The sequence below is a fragment of the Protopterus annectens genome, chromosome 2.part2, assembly GCF_019279795.1.
Source record: "Protopterus annectens isolate FY-2018-M chromosome 2.part2, PAN1.0, whole genome shotgun sequence".
Classification (NCBI taxonomy): domain Eukaryota; kingdom Metazoa; phylum Chordata; order Ceratodontiformes; family Protopteridae; genus Protopterus; species Protopterus annectens.
In genome coordinates this window covers 889,296,130-889,310,648 of record NC_056730.1, presented here as the reverse complement: position 1 = coordinate 889,310,648, position 14,519 = coordinate 889,296,130, and the positions used below count along the sequence as shown (strand labels likewise).

At 42.5% G+C, this 14,519-nt stretch overlaps 1 protein-coding gene across 1 annotated transcript in view; it reads right to left on the bottom strand.

Moving 5' to 3' along the window:
• SRP19 (signal recognition particle 19) overlaps nucleotides 1-11,416 on the bottom strand; it is a 236,124-nt gene extending 224,708 nt beyond the window's left edge. Inside the window, exon 1 of the mRNA XM_044064470.1 lies at nucleotides 11,310-11,416. Coding sequence (XP_043920405.1) covers nucleotides 11,310-11,416 — 107 coding nt within the window. The remainder of the gene's footprint in view (nucleotides 1-11,309) is intronic.
• Between the last annotated feature and the right edge of the window lie 3,103 nt (nucleotides 11,417-14,519).

The window sequence follows — 14,519 nt, the reverse complement described above, 5'->3', positions numbered from 1 at the left end:
TTGCAATGTATATCGTGGATGAGGGTGCCACAGTTTCCATGGTAGAGGAGCATCCAGATAGGCTTGGTTTGATCAGCATTGGAGTACTATAGCATTGTGTTTCAGGGAGTAGGTACCTTTAAGTGGGTGTCAGATGTTTGTTGTTTGGGGGGTAGTTTAACTGCAGTTTGAATTTCATGCTCAGATTTTGACCAGTATATCAATTAACAAAGTAACTAATGTAAATGTGAGATATATGGATGTATTACCCTCTTATAGTGCAACATATGGTGGTGTTTACATTACCTCTCCCTTAACTTTTCACAGGTCTCTCGGGAATCAGGCAGGGCTGTGGTCCTGCTCCTGGTAAGCACAACACTGTTTTGTCACAGATGTAGATTTACTGCAATGTATTCCTTAAAATGTCATCCCAAGCCTGCTGGCTGGATTACTGCACTGTTGGCATGATTGCCAACAGCACAGATATTTTCTGACTGTACACACTTTAGAGCCATACCTATGCTTTGTGGATGTGACAGCACTGATAGATGTGACACTATTGTCAGGACATTGCAGATTGCCATATGTGTCAATTGTGCAGAATCTTCAAAAAAGTCAACAGTGTACCTCATTGTTGCTGATGAGAGTGCAATGTAAAGAGCTTTATTTACAAGTAGATGTTTGTGGGAAAGGTAATGTCCTCATGCCCTACTATATGAGGTTTGGGATTAAACAGGTCTGTAATAGTGATAACAGTGTATACAGCTTTACATATAATGCAATATAGCACTGCAGAGCATAATAGTGCAGGTATTAATGTATTGCTTTTCCCTTCCTTAACACAGATTACCAGGGGGATTGGTCTCTGCCTCTACAAAATTTGATGTCAGTGTCGCTTCAGACTCTGATGATGATAGTGGCCAAAGTGCGGCACAGGTAGAGGTTTCAGGGGCTGAATCTGTCCCAGAGGTTTGCATCCCTCTTCTGCCCTCATTGTCACTGCACACAGTCAGTATGCCTACACATAGCCAATCCCAGAGGCCACGGATATTGGGCAGTTAGAGGGTCGGAACATTGAACAGGAAAATGTGGCAACTATGGCTCCAGTGAGTGTAGACACTGACCATTACCAGACAGCTGTCAAGGGTCTACTCAGGTGGATTGATAGGGGTGCTTGTATGGGGCCTGCTGTCCTTCTATCACCTGTTGCAGGTGTTTCATCATGGGTCACTTGGCATATGTTTTGGGCCATCATGGAGCTGCAGGCACATTCCAAAAGCAACTCCAGATGAATGCTCAGGGTTATGGATGCAGCACAGTCTGACATCCATGACTGCTTCCACTGCATTGCTGATACTCTGGATCAGTTCACTGATGCAGTGGAAAGAAGGCAGCCTGAGACATAGGTTCATAGGTTCATAGGTAGGTACTAGGCTATCAGCCCTGGGGCCTATACAAGCCCAGCCAAAAAGGTACCCTGGCTTTTGCCACCCAAGAAAATTATTTTCCTGTGCAACTGTCAAGCAGAGCCACAGAGGTGATCCCCGGGGTGAATTTTCTATTTCCCATCCAATCATCTAGATTTTTCTTGAAGAGTTCTAATGAGGAGCTTTGTTTGATATAAATAGGTAGTTTATTCCAGAGTATGGGAAGTCTCTGGGACAGGAGTCTATCCCTCCGGCATGTTGTTTATTGTGGTGACAAGGTTTAGGTCCCTAGAGCGTGTAGCTTGGAGAGATTGGGATTTCTTTAAGTGGAGCATGTCCAACAGCTCTGGGTTTGACATAGCTTTGTATGTTAGGCAGAGATCACCTCTGAGTAGGTGATATGCGATGGAGCAAAGCTGGAGTTTTTTGAGATGGACTGCGTAGGGCATCTGTTTGAGGCTGGTAATCTTCTTTGTGAGGTATTTCTGTGGCCTTTCCAGTTGTTGTAGATGTCTTGTGAGGTACATACCAAAAGGGCCGTTGTACTCTATAATGGGTCTAATGAGTGATGAGCAGAGGGGAACAATGACCTCTATTTTCTGGATGAGAAATTATTTGTGATGAGGTGTGCCATGTAGAAGGATTGCCTGACTACTGTGGCAATGTGATTATCAAAGGAGAGACTACTGTCCACCTGTGTCACAAGGTCTCTTATCACACTTTCGGTGTTAAGTATACTACCGCCTATGTTGTAGTCCATGGGTACAGAGTTTTTACCAAAGGGGATGACAATGCACTTTTTGGCATTGAGCTTTAGGCCATGGTTTTGACACCAGGCATCTGCTTCAGTGAGGCCCTTTTGTAGGATGTCCACATCATTAGGAGTTTCGATTATGGCTCCTAGTTTGCAGTCATCTGTGAACTTCATTAGCCAAAGACCTTCTGTGTTAGCCTGTACTTCAGAGAAGTAGATACCAAACAGGAGAGGACCTAGGACTGAACCCTGTGGTACTCCACTTGTCACTGGTCTGAAGTCGGATTTGCAGTCTGCTACTTTCACTGTGTGGGTTCTGTCAGTGAGCCAGTTTGCAACCCATCTTGTGACATAGGAATTTATACCTAGTTTAGTGAGGTTATCTATAATTCCCCAGTGGGGGATGGTGTCAAAAGCCTTGGCAAGATCTAGATAGGCTGTGTGAACCACCTTACCCTTGTCTACTGCTTTGGTGACTGTTTCAAAGAAGTCTATCAGGTTTAGGAGACATGATCTGCCTTTTACAAACCTGAACTGGGTGAGGACCAGAGTTTGGAAATTACCAATTTCTTTGTTTGTAAGTTCCATGATGATATGTTCCATTGCCTTGCAGACCAGGCTCATCAGGCTAATGAGGCAGTAGTTCCCAGGGTCCGTGGTGGCTACCCCTTGTGGAGTAGGATAACCGTCACTGTGTGCCATTCAACAGACACAAAGCCTGAGGTGAGGCTATGATTGAACATGGTACTTAGGTGGGGTGCCAGTTCATTCTGTAGTTCATGTAGAACGCAGCCTGGGATGTTGTCTGATCCCATGGATGCTGTGTGCTTGGCTTTGGAGAGTGGTTTTTACCTGTGCAGCCGTGATTACAGGAACTTTGCATTCTTCCGGTATAGAGATGGGCTCTTTAGGGGGTGAGAGGGGGGTAAAGTTAGCATTGAATCTATCTGCCAGGATGTTGGTAATATCAGTTGAGTCTGTATATTTAGTGCCATTGTGCTGTAACTCAGAGCAGATCTGAGTGTTGTCATTGAGATTCTTGACATAGCTATAAAATGCTTTGTGGTTGTCTTTAGAATTAGTGGTGATTTTGTTTTCGTAACTAGCTTTGGAGGATTTTATCAGGGATCGCAGCTTCTTACTGAAGCTGACCAGGGAGCTCCTCCACTCATGGGATTTTACTCTCCTTTGCAACAGTTTCTTCCTTTTGTTGTACAGTTTGTTTATGGCAGGGGACCACCAGATTGGCTTCCTTTTTGGGAGGATAGCGTCTTGGTTCTGTTTGGGATAGCACGATGCATGCACTCATGTAAGTGCTTATAAAGTGCAATTGTGTAGGATTCAGTAGTCGTAACTGTATTGTCCATCTGCATGGGTGTCATGAAGTTCACCACTTTTGTCTTAAGAAGCATGAAGTTGGCTTTGGAGATTTTTTTACCATGGTTTCCTTAATGGGGTGTGGGGGCAGGATGTGAATATCTCGGGTAATTAGCTTATGGTTGGATCGGACCAATGAGGCATTGACTTCAGGTGTAGAACACCGGTCACTCATGTTGGTAATGACTAGATCTAGGATATTGTTGCCCCTGGTGGGGGTGTGGATAAGTTGATCAAGTGCATTGGAGTTTATGAATTCCAGAAAGCATTGAGAGAAGGAGTTGGCACATGAGTAGTTTCCCAGTTAATGGTGGGGTAGTTGAAATCACCCATTATTAGGGTGTTTGGTTGAACCCTAATATTTTCCATTACATCAAAAAAAAAAGGCGTGGGAATCCTGGGGCATGGTTGGTGATCTGTAGCAAGCTACAATTTGGATTGCAGTTTTGGCCAGAGTTAGTTGCACTTGGATAACCTTGGCTGCATTATGCTGGGCAACTAGCCTGGAGGTGTGGATATCCTTAATGAATATGGACATACCTCCACCTTTGGTGTTCTGGTCCAGGTTACATGGCTGAAAAGTGTGGTATGAGTTATAGCCTGGTAGTGCAGGGGTGCTCTCTGGAGCCTTAAACCAGGTCTCAGTCACTGCACAGATGTCATTGTTCTCCATTTTAAGGAGTGCCTCGAGTGAGTGCATTTTGAGGTTTAGACTTCTAGCATTGAGTAGCATCACCCTCAGTTTTTGTTTGCCTGTTCCTATTACGGTGGTGAATTTGTCATTTGAAACTTGCCTAAAAAAGGCACTATAGGAGCAGCAAGAACCTTAGCCAGTATCCAGAATCTCAGGGGTGACAAGTGCAGACCATCTCTGGCAAAGCATCGTGGTCTGTCAACTATGTCATCCCAGGCAGACAGATACTGGATCCCTTTATAATGGCACCAGAAGCTTAGCCAATTGTTGAAGTCAATCATTTTGTCCTTGTACTGTGGCATCATTCTGAGTGATGGCAGAATGCTACTCAGGGTTAGGGTCATACCTGCCTGGGCTACAAGATCGGAGAGCTCTTCCATGTCTCTTTTCGTGTAGTCCAGGGAGGTATGTCTCAGGTCGTTCACACCAACATGGACAATGACAGAGTCATATTTGTACTTGTTGTGGGGTGACCTGAGTATGTGGGTTATGTGGTAGATCCTGGCACCTGACAGGCAGCTGACAGTAACCTTCTCCTTGTTTAGCCTGGTTTGTGGGACATCAGTGTGCCTGACTATAGAGTCACCTTTGACTAGTGTGTTGGGTATGTTGTTTTGCCTTATTGGCTGTGGTTGAGTGGCACATTGAGTCTGCGGGCTATGTGTCATTTGGGTTGTATTGGGGGGTGGAGGTTGCTTGCATTTCTGCTTTGGAGGTCTCTGTTCCTTGAGCAGATTATTACTGAGAGCCTCTGCAAATGTTTTTGTGTTCTCTGAGCAGATTTTGGTGGTATAGATTTAGTGAGATGAGTGTGATGTGATGCAAGTATTTACCTTCTCCTCTTGACTGTCAAGTTCAGTCTTGATTGGAGAGAGCTTTACCTCCAGTTTGGCTAGATAAGTGCTTCTCTCACAGATTGTAGTGTTGGGTGGTAGGAGGAGAGGGTTGTCTTTGTACATGAGGCAATTTTTACATTGCCCCAAGATGCCCAGATTCATCAGATAGACAGGAGAGAACACAGGGAGCTGACCCTTGGACATGCCTGAATAAAAAGACTATTTTCCTCTAGATAAATGAGGTAAGTGAGTACAAGAGCTGTTTTTCTCTAAGCAAGTGAGAAAAGTAAGTACAAAAGCTGTTTTCCTCTAGGTAATGAGGAAGGTTGAGTGCTGTAGTAATTAATAGGTTATTTAGTGCTTACAAGTTCTGAACAAATGCTGATCATGAATAAGCAAATTCAAGTGCTAATCCATATCTGGACTAAATTAGTTACAGGAAAGGGGGGAAACAAGTGCAAATGCGGGCTTTTAAATCAGAAAGTTGAGAGAGATGGAAAAACTTCCCAAATGGCCAATAACTAAAATTTCTGGGCCAGAACCACGACTTATGTGGTAGATAGGTTACCTAGTGCTTACCATTACTACTGATAAGCTAGAGGGCTTCCCTCCAACACAGAAAGCTTGGGGGGGGGGGTTCATACGCTTACATACAGTCCTGGATACAGCAAATCTGAATCTGGACTACACTAGTTACAGGAAAGGTATATATATATATATATATATATATATATATATATATATATATATATATATATATATATATATATATATACAGAAAAGCAGCTAAAACAGCTGTAAAAACAATTTAAATCCAGTGCAAGCTAGCACACTTGAGTATGTAGCAATGTTAGCAATGTTAGACCAAACAGTTTAAAAATGCAATTAAATTAAAAATGACTAAAAACAAGTGCAGAAGGAGTCTATTAGGTAGAATGAGGTAAAGAGATGGGACTGGGGTAGTGTCCCAGATCAAACAACACAAAAATAGGGAGGGTGGGTATGGGAAAACCAACACCTTCAGCAGAGATCTGAAAAACTATACATTGAAGCAAAAATAACAGTATACAACTCTGAAGTCAGCCAGCAATGATATAAAATTAGTCAAACAACAATTACCAGTACACAACTCTGAAGTGCCAGAAAAATATACTCAGTTCTGTATATCTCCAGATAGTTTGAAGAGCACTCTGTCAGGACACAGGAAGGCTCCAGATCGCAGAATATCTGTCTTAGAATGCACATTGTCTGTGATGGAACATCTGGTTGGAGTTGAGTGTCAGACCCGTGGACACAGATCAGCAACTACATCTGCTGAGAGTCTACGTGGCTGTGCTCAATCACAGTCCCGTAGTGACAGTACATCCAGCGCTCCAGAGGGGAGTGTTCTGTCCACACTAAGACATGGCAAACCATGGGCTCATGGTCCAGGTTGTTCCTGTGGAGGACACAGTCCTAACAGACAGCAGTCACCATCAGGTACTAGCATCGCTTCTGACCTTGGCCATTGAGGTGTCAGTGCAACTCCTGGCAGAGCCAGTTCCCATGTGTTCAGAGGCAGAGACGGTGAACTGTCAGCTCTACAATGCAAGGTTCACAGCTGTCCAACATGCACAATGTAGGGCCAGCACTGAGCTTGGCTGTGTTCACACACACTCACCCACCACTGTCAAAACTCAGGTCACCTTCAGACACACATAGCACATTTCCATGGTCAATCTTGCCTGCTTCCCTTCCTGACTCACACATATGCTTACAATCTATTTGGTCAGCCTAGGCCTTCTGCCCCCACACAACACCATGTACAAGTGATGATACCTGTACCACATCCCTATCATCCTCGTCATCAATGCAAGGAAATGAAGCTATGTCTGTGATGCACAAGATGACTATATAAATTAATATGTAACTGTGTAATGCAGTGTTGCTTTGCCATGCCACTTGTACTGGCCACTGACAGATACTGTATGCTGACACTTGTAATGAGTAAGCTACATAATTTTGTATACCTTATGTTGTATGACGTTGTAATGGCTGTATACTTACACAATGAAAGGTGTGTCACAGACCTGTTTATGGTTCAGTTTCAGGAGTCTGTAGGGGACACCTATGAATACACAGCAGCAAGAAATGCATAGACGTCACTGCACAGGATGGAATGTCAGCACAGAAGACATATGTCTCCAGCAAGGTACAGTGGTATAGATGCATGGCTCCATAGAGTCATATGTGTATAACAGGCTAACAAGGACAATGGTGTAATGTAGCCTACTCATGCATCCCTCATCTATCACACAGTCTGATATCCTTGATAAGTGTCACCAGGGTTCCTAGAGCTAACATCTACAAGTTGTGGTGATGGAAATGGCCCATCTACAAATGTCCTGTGTTTATTACAGAGATTTGTCTTACAACAGTTATGATTGTTTTATTCTGCATCTCATTGTGTAACTTGCACATGATGTGCTTTACAGCAGACTTATGCTTTACTTGAATGGGGAGCCTGTTATATATAGGGTGTAGTGTCTGTGTTACATACCTGTCTCTCCACCATTGACTATTTATACCACAGTGATGGTGTAGGTGTGTAGAATAGGTGATATATGTGTTAGGTCTGTCTTGAATAAGTAGGAGGTACACAGTAGGATTTGACACCTCCCTGTATGGCAGCCATATACATCCCCTCCAAAGCATGTAGGAGACAGACTACACATGTACAGTCTTGACACAGACTGCATCAGACATGTTATCTGTAATGTGTTTTGGTTTACCATGGAACCTGTGTGGCTAATACATTTGTAAGATATGCCTGTGTAGTGAGGTGCCATTGCACTCAATGATAGGTTTGATGAGTGCCAAATACGGTATAACAATAACAGTCTACATGCCAGTTCTGTATAGGTTGTACAACATTTAATGGATCCCCACATCTTACTGGCCAGTGAAAGTTAAAGGTACATTACTCTCTGTGTCCATAAGTCCATGGGTAATGGCTCAACTGTGTGCAGTGTGTGGACACTACTATATTTTCCAGGGGTGGATGACTTCCAAAAGGATAACATTGTGCAGTCCTTTGCATATACTATTTGTCAGTGGATCTGACAACAACTGAATGTGTGTCTCAGGCCATCCTGGATAACTGTTGGTTCTGTGTGGGATTCAGTGACAGCTCCTAATATGCAATCACCTGCTAATGTAGTCAGTCATACCTCACTGATAGTGGCTGTGACTGCAGAGAAAGGACTCCATTCATGATATCTGAGGGAAGTCCACTGGTGACTGGTGTCATTGTAGTCTAGGTCTACCCAGTGCTATCTTCCCAGATTATGACTACCAGACACTTAGTTATCCACCAGCTAATGTAGTACTCTGTAAATAACCTTCACAGTTTCCAGCAAGGCCTGCTGTCCTAATATTGTCAAACACCTTGTCAGGCCATGGTAGTTGGAGTGAGTCATATTTCCATCATCCTCTGCATACTGTAAATCTACAACCAAATAAAATAAAAAAGCATTGTAGGAATGCAGGAAGACCATAACCACAGCACAAAATGTCCCAACGCTTTAATGCAGATAAAGACACCACAAAAAAAAAAAAATAATAAATAAAGCACTTACCTGTTTCACCATGTTTTTCATCCCTTCATCTGGGACTTAAGTTATCTGTCACACCACTTCATGCATCCTGCCCCTAAACAGATTAATGGTGGATATCTGCATGACATGGCTCTGAGGCCTACTGCAGAGGACTGGCAACCTTTAGCCAAAGGGTGTCCACCTGCCACATGTCCTAGGTATGTCATATTGTACAGTTATGTACCTGGAACACATGTCTGTGTTCCCATATTATATCACACAACAACTAGTTTGCTGTGTGGTTGCTTAACAGGCATTGTACACCTGCAAGGCCAACATAATGTCAGCAAAGTTGAATAAGTCTTCTGTGCATGCACAGGCATCCAATTCTTTACTGCAAGGCATGCCTACAAATGCTGCGTTTCAGGTTGTCACCCCTAAGGGTGTGGCAGCATGACCCTAACTTTGCAGGATGTGCACAGTGTCACATTTGTAAGTATGGTATTGGGACCATGCCTAATGACAGGATTATGGTCAATAGAAGGTCACCATGGCTGGCAAAGCATTGTTCAGCACATTTTCAAGTGCTGTGTTACCTTAGAGGTGATGTTACATTTCACCATCTGTCATGACACTGCTTAACAATGGTGTGGTGTGACGTACACACCAGCATGACTGTATTGCTAATGACACTATCAATGACTGCTGATGACATGTGGAAAGTGTACCCACCCTTCTCCTCCTATGCCACACAAATACAACATGTGACAGATGTGACTGTACTTCAAACCTTGATTCCATGGTGTCACACACAGCAGTCAGTACATATGGCAATGAGTATTTTGCCGACATGCACAGCTCACCTCATGCACCACCCACACCCACATCACACACAACTGCATGTCTGTAGCTCCAACAACATCCCCTAAGGCAAGAAAATGTATCCAACACATTAGTCATAGGCAACTCTATAGTCAGGCACACTGATGTCCCACTCACCAGGCTGAACAAGGAGAAAATTACAGTCAGCTGCCTGTCGGATGCCAGAATCTGCCACATAACGCATGCACTCAGATCACTCCACAACAAGTACAAATACGACTCTGTCATTGTCCATGTTGGAGTGAATGACTTGAGACATACCTCCCTGGACTACATGAAAAGAGACATGGAAGAGCTTTCAGATCATGTGGCCCAGGCAGGTATGATCTTAGCCCTGAGTAGCATCTTGCCTTCGCCCAGAATGATACCACAGTATAAGGACAAGATGATTGACTTCAACAACTGGCTAAGCTTCTGGTATCATTCAAAGGGGATTCAGTATCTGTCTGCCTGGGACGACATGATCGACAAACCATGATGCTTTGTCAGAGATGGTCTGCACCTGTCACCCCTGGGATTCAGGTTACTGGCTAAAGCTCTTGCCACCCCTATAGTGCCTTTTTTAGGCAAGGTTCAAAGGACAAAACCACCACCATAACAGATACAAGCATGCAAAATCTGAAGGTAATGCTACTCAATGTTAAAAGTCTAAACCTCAAAATGCACTCTCTCGAGGCACTCCTAAAAATGGAGAATACTACCAAAAATAATGAGTTATGCTGAAGACCTGTAATACTAGTCCAAACAACTGCAGAAAAACAAAGTACAGGTCACCGCTGAATCTGTTCAAAAACTTCTTTAATAAAAGTAAGCGCTTTCGGAACAAATCCTTCATCAGACATAATTCTAACATCACTAAAACAACCATTTTTAAAATATGATTCATCCAATCATTTACTCTTAAAAACCCGCCTTTTTTGTAACACTGGTTTAATGGGTAAGACATCATTAAGCCCAGGTGGTCTGTGTGCTCTAAGATCCACAATCCATTTGGATTCAGCTAATGCTGTTCTATGCTGAATGTCCCCCCCCCCTGTCACTAACTGCAATGTTTACAATGCATCTAAACTTAAAAGTGTGTGTGGGGTGCTGGTTTTCATGCCTATATAGGGCATTATTCTCCTGTCCTGTTCTGATATTGCTAATATGCTGTAAAATACGAACTTTCAACATATTATTTGTCATTCCCACATAAAAACATTCACATTGTTCACAATTGGCCATATACACTAGATGTTTAGTTCTACAAGTTGCCCTCCCTTTAAATGAAAATATTTGTCTCATGTCAGGATGTTGATATTCAGTATCACTGTTAATATATTTACAAGCCTTACAATTGCCACAGGGGTATGTGCCTGTATTGAATTCAGGAGTATGTCTCCTATCTAAATGTACCTCTTTACATAACAGGTCCTTGAGATTGTTATTCCTTCTGTAACGAAATATAGGACGTTCAGCTACTACATCTTTAAGGCCAATGTCACTTGTTAATATGTTCCAATTATTTTGGACTATCTTACATATGTCTTTGATATTGCTACCATATGTGAAAAGAAGTGTAGGTTGATCATTCTTATAGCTATGAGTAGCAGTGTCTGTCCCTCTGTCCTTAACAGATCTCTTCATCCATGGTCTATTATATGTCTGTCTATATCTTATATTATTACTTACTACATTACTAACCATGTCCCTCCTATAACCCCTTTCTGTAAAATGTTCGCTCAATTTGGATAGTTCTCCCTCACAACACATATCTTCTGAACACACCCTAGATATCCTACCCACTTGACTCTTAACAATGTTGGCAAAGATATATCGAGGGTGCATACTGTCATAAGATAACAGTGTATTACACCAACATTGTTTTCTGTGTAATTTGGAGGTGAAGCCATGATCACTCTGTTCCACACAAACATCCAGAAATTCAATCTGGGTAAATGAAGTTTTAGAACTAAACGTCAAAAAAGTAGTGGTGGTATGCAAAAAAGCCATGAACCTCTCAAAGGTGGATGGATCCCCATCCCACAAAATAAAAACATCATCCACAAATCTGACATACAGGGCTACATATTTACCCCATTCTTGATTGTTAAGAATGACCTCGGTTTCCCATTTAGACAAAACCAGATTAGCATAGGTATTGGCACAGGGGGTGCCCATGGCCACCCCCTGTGCCTGTCTATATATAGACCCAGGTCCTATAAAGACATTGTTGTGCAAGACCAAAGATAATAAATCCTGCACTGTTTGTCGCTTATGTTCAGACACTCCCAACCTGCTTATAACTTCTCCCACTGCTGCAATCCCATACTGATGTTCTATAACAGTAAACAAACTGTTAACATCCAATGTAGCCATCAGAAATCTATTCCCATTCCGTTTGGTAACTGCGGCTAAGAGCCCCAAGAATTGCCCTGTGTCCCTTAGTATATTATCCAACTTGTCTAAGTATGGTTTTAATGTAAATTCCAACCATATGGAAATATTTTCCGTGACCCACCCTCTCCCCGAGACAATGGGTCTGAGTGGTGGGTCTGTCAGAGACTTATGTATCTTAGGCAGGGCCTTAAATATAGGCGTGACTGGTTTGTCTATCTTTAGGAACTCATAAACTTCTTGTTCTATCAAACCCTTTCTAACAGGTGGTAGAGCTGACTGTGCACATTGTCTATGATCATTCTAATTTGTAGTGGATTGATAGATTCATATTCACCATTTGATGTTAACATTACTTTCAATTTATTCTCATACCAGTGCGTATCTAACACTACGATGGCTCCCCCCTTATCTGCCATCTTAATGGTAATATCTTTTCTATCCATAAAACCATGTAAGGCTCTCCTTTGCGTGGACGTAAGATTATAATAACCATGTGCACTTCTTCCTTCAAAGTATTTAAAAAGGTCATTTTCACAACCATTCATAAACAGGTTTAGTGTAGGTGTAAAATTAGGAGCAAAAGTACTGGGTTTCTTGGGTCCTAAAACACCCCTAGCTTGATTGTCAAAAATCAACTTAAGCATAACACCCCGACAAAACAACATTAAATCAAAAACAATATCACTATATACACATTGCTTACTGGGGACAAAAGTCAAACCCTTATTTAAAACATCTATCTCATCAGTGCTTAGCTCAAATTGTGATAAATTATAAACAATATCGTTGCACATACTGCAAGTCACTGTATGGTCCTCCGACGCTTGTCTATATTCCTGTCCTCGCTTAAGGACCTCTTTCCTGCTCCTTTCCTCCTCACAGGAGCCGGTAAGTTTCCCAAAAAATGTAGGGACGCTGCATATGTTTTTGGTCGAGCCCCTGTTTGTAGATCGCTCTCCCTTACTGTAGCCATCTCAGAGCTGGGAGCTCCCCCAGGAGTTGAGAAATGTTCCGCCAAACGCGGAAAATGTGTCTCACTGTTTAAAAACACATTACTGTTGCTCGAGGCAGTGTCCTCCGTAGTATCACTTGCATGTGCACGGCTCGTTTCAGCAACCACGTTATTCCTGTCTTGAGGCGGTCCTCCTGCGATGTTACTCGCCTCCATTCCGGGTGATTGTGGTTGTATAACAACTGTTCTGGTCCCCGGTAAAGCTGTATCCGCTAAGGTTGCTGCTGTTTGAAACTCTGAGACCTGCATGGTCTCCGTGCGTGTTGTCATCATCACTGGAGGACGTCTCTCCGTAGCATGGGCGCGATCCTTGAATCTGGGCCAAACGAAGATGTTTCCTTCAGTAAAATCGGAGTGATCTCTCCTGATTTTACTCAACTTGGTTTCTTTGAGTTTATCCGCTTCCTTCGATAAGCGAAGCAAGGCCGAAGAAATTCTCTCCTTGCTTATATCGTCGGAAAAGTCTGTCCGTAGTCTCAAAAGTATAGATGCTACCTCTTGCTTCAGATTGTCCAATTCAGGTGCAAAAAAAATTGATCAACAGCTTCATATACTCCATGCTCGTTTGTAGATTGAGAGCCTGCCATTGTGCTAACAGATCGGAGTATCTATCGCCCTGTGCTGGCATACACAGGACTCTCATACCCCTGGGGACAATGCCATAATTTAGACAAGCTTCAAGATGAAATGCCTGCCACTGCAGGCGCTGCATTTTACCAGCCTTGAAGTTCCACTCTTTGAGTAAATCATCGAAGGCTCTGTCCACTGCTACTGGTACTTTTCTTCCATGTAATCCTTCCCTCTGGATACCAAGACCCAAATCAAGGAGCGGATTGCCCAAGGTATCAGCTTCTAAGCCAGATTGGCCATAAACAATTCCTCCAAGGGCACCATATGAAGCAGTTACAGTGTCCTCTTTAGTATGTGTAACATGTTCAGCAGGCATAACTTCACCAAAAAATAAAACAAAATACTACCAAAAATAATGAGTTATGCTGAAGACCTGTAATACTAGTCCAAACAAGTGCAGAAAAACAAAGTACAGGTCACCGCTGAATCTGTTCAAAAACTTCTTTAATAAAAGTAAGCGCTTTCGGAACAAATCCTTCATCAGACATAATTCTAACATCACTAAAACAACCATTTTTAAAATATGATTCATCCAATCATTTACTCTTAAAAACCTGCCTTTTTTGTAACACTGGTTTAATGGGTAAGACATCATTAAGTCCAGGTGGTCTGTGTGCTCTAAGATCCACAATCCATTTGGATTCAGCTAATGCTGTTCTATGCTGAATGTCCCCCCCCCCTGTCACTAACTGCAATGTTTACAATGCATCTAAACTTAAAAGTGTGTGTGGGGTGCTGGTTTACATGCCTATATAGGGCATTACTCTCCTGTCCTGTTCTGATATTGCTAATATGCTGTAAAATATGAACTTTCAACATATTATTTGTCATTCCCACATAAAAACATTCACATTGTTCACAATTGGCCATATACACTAGATGTTTAGTTCTACAAGTTGCCCTCCCTTTAAATGAAAATATTTGTCTCATGTCAGGATGTTGATATTCAGTATCACTGTTAATATATTTACAGG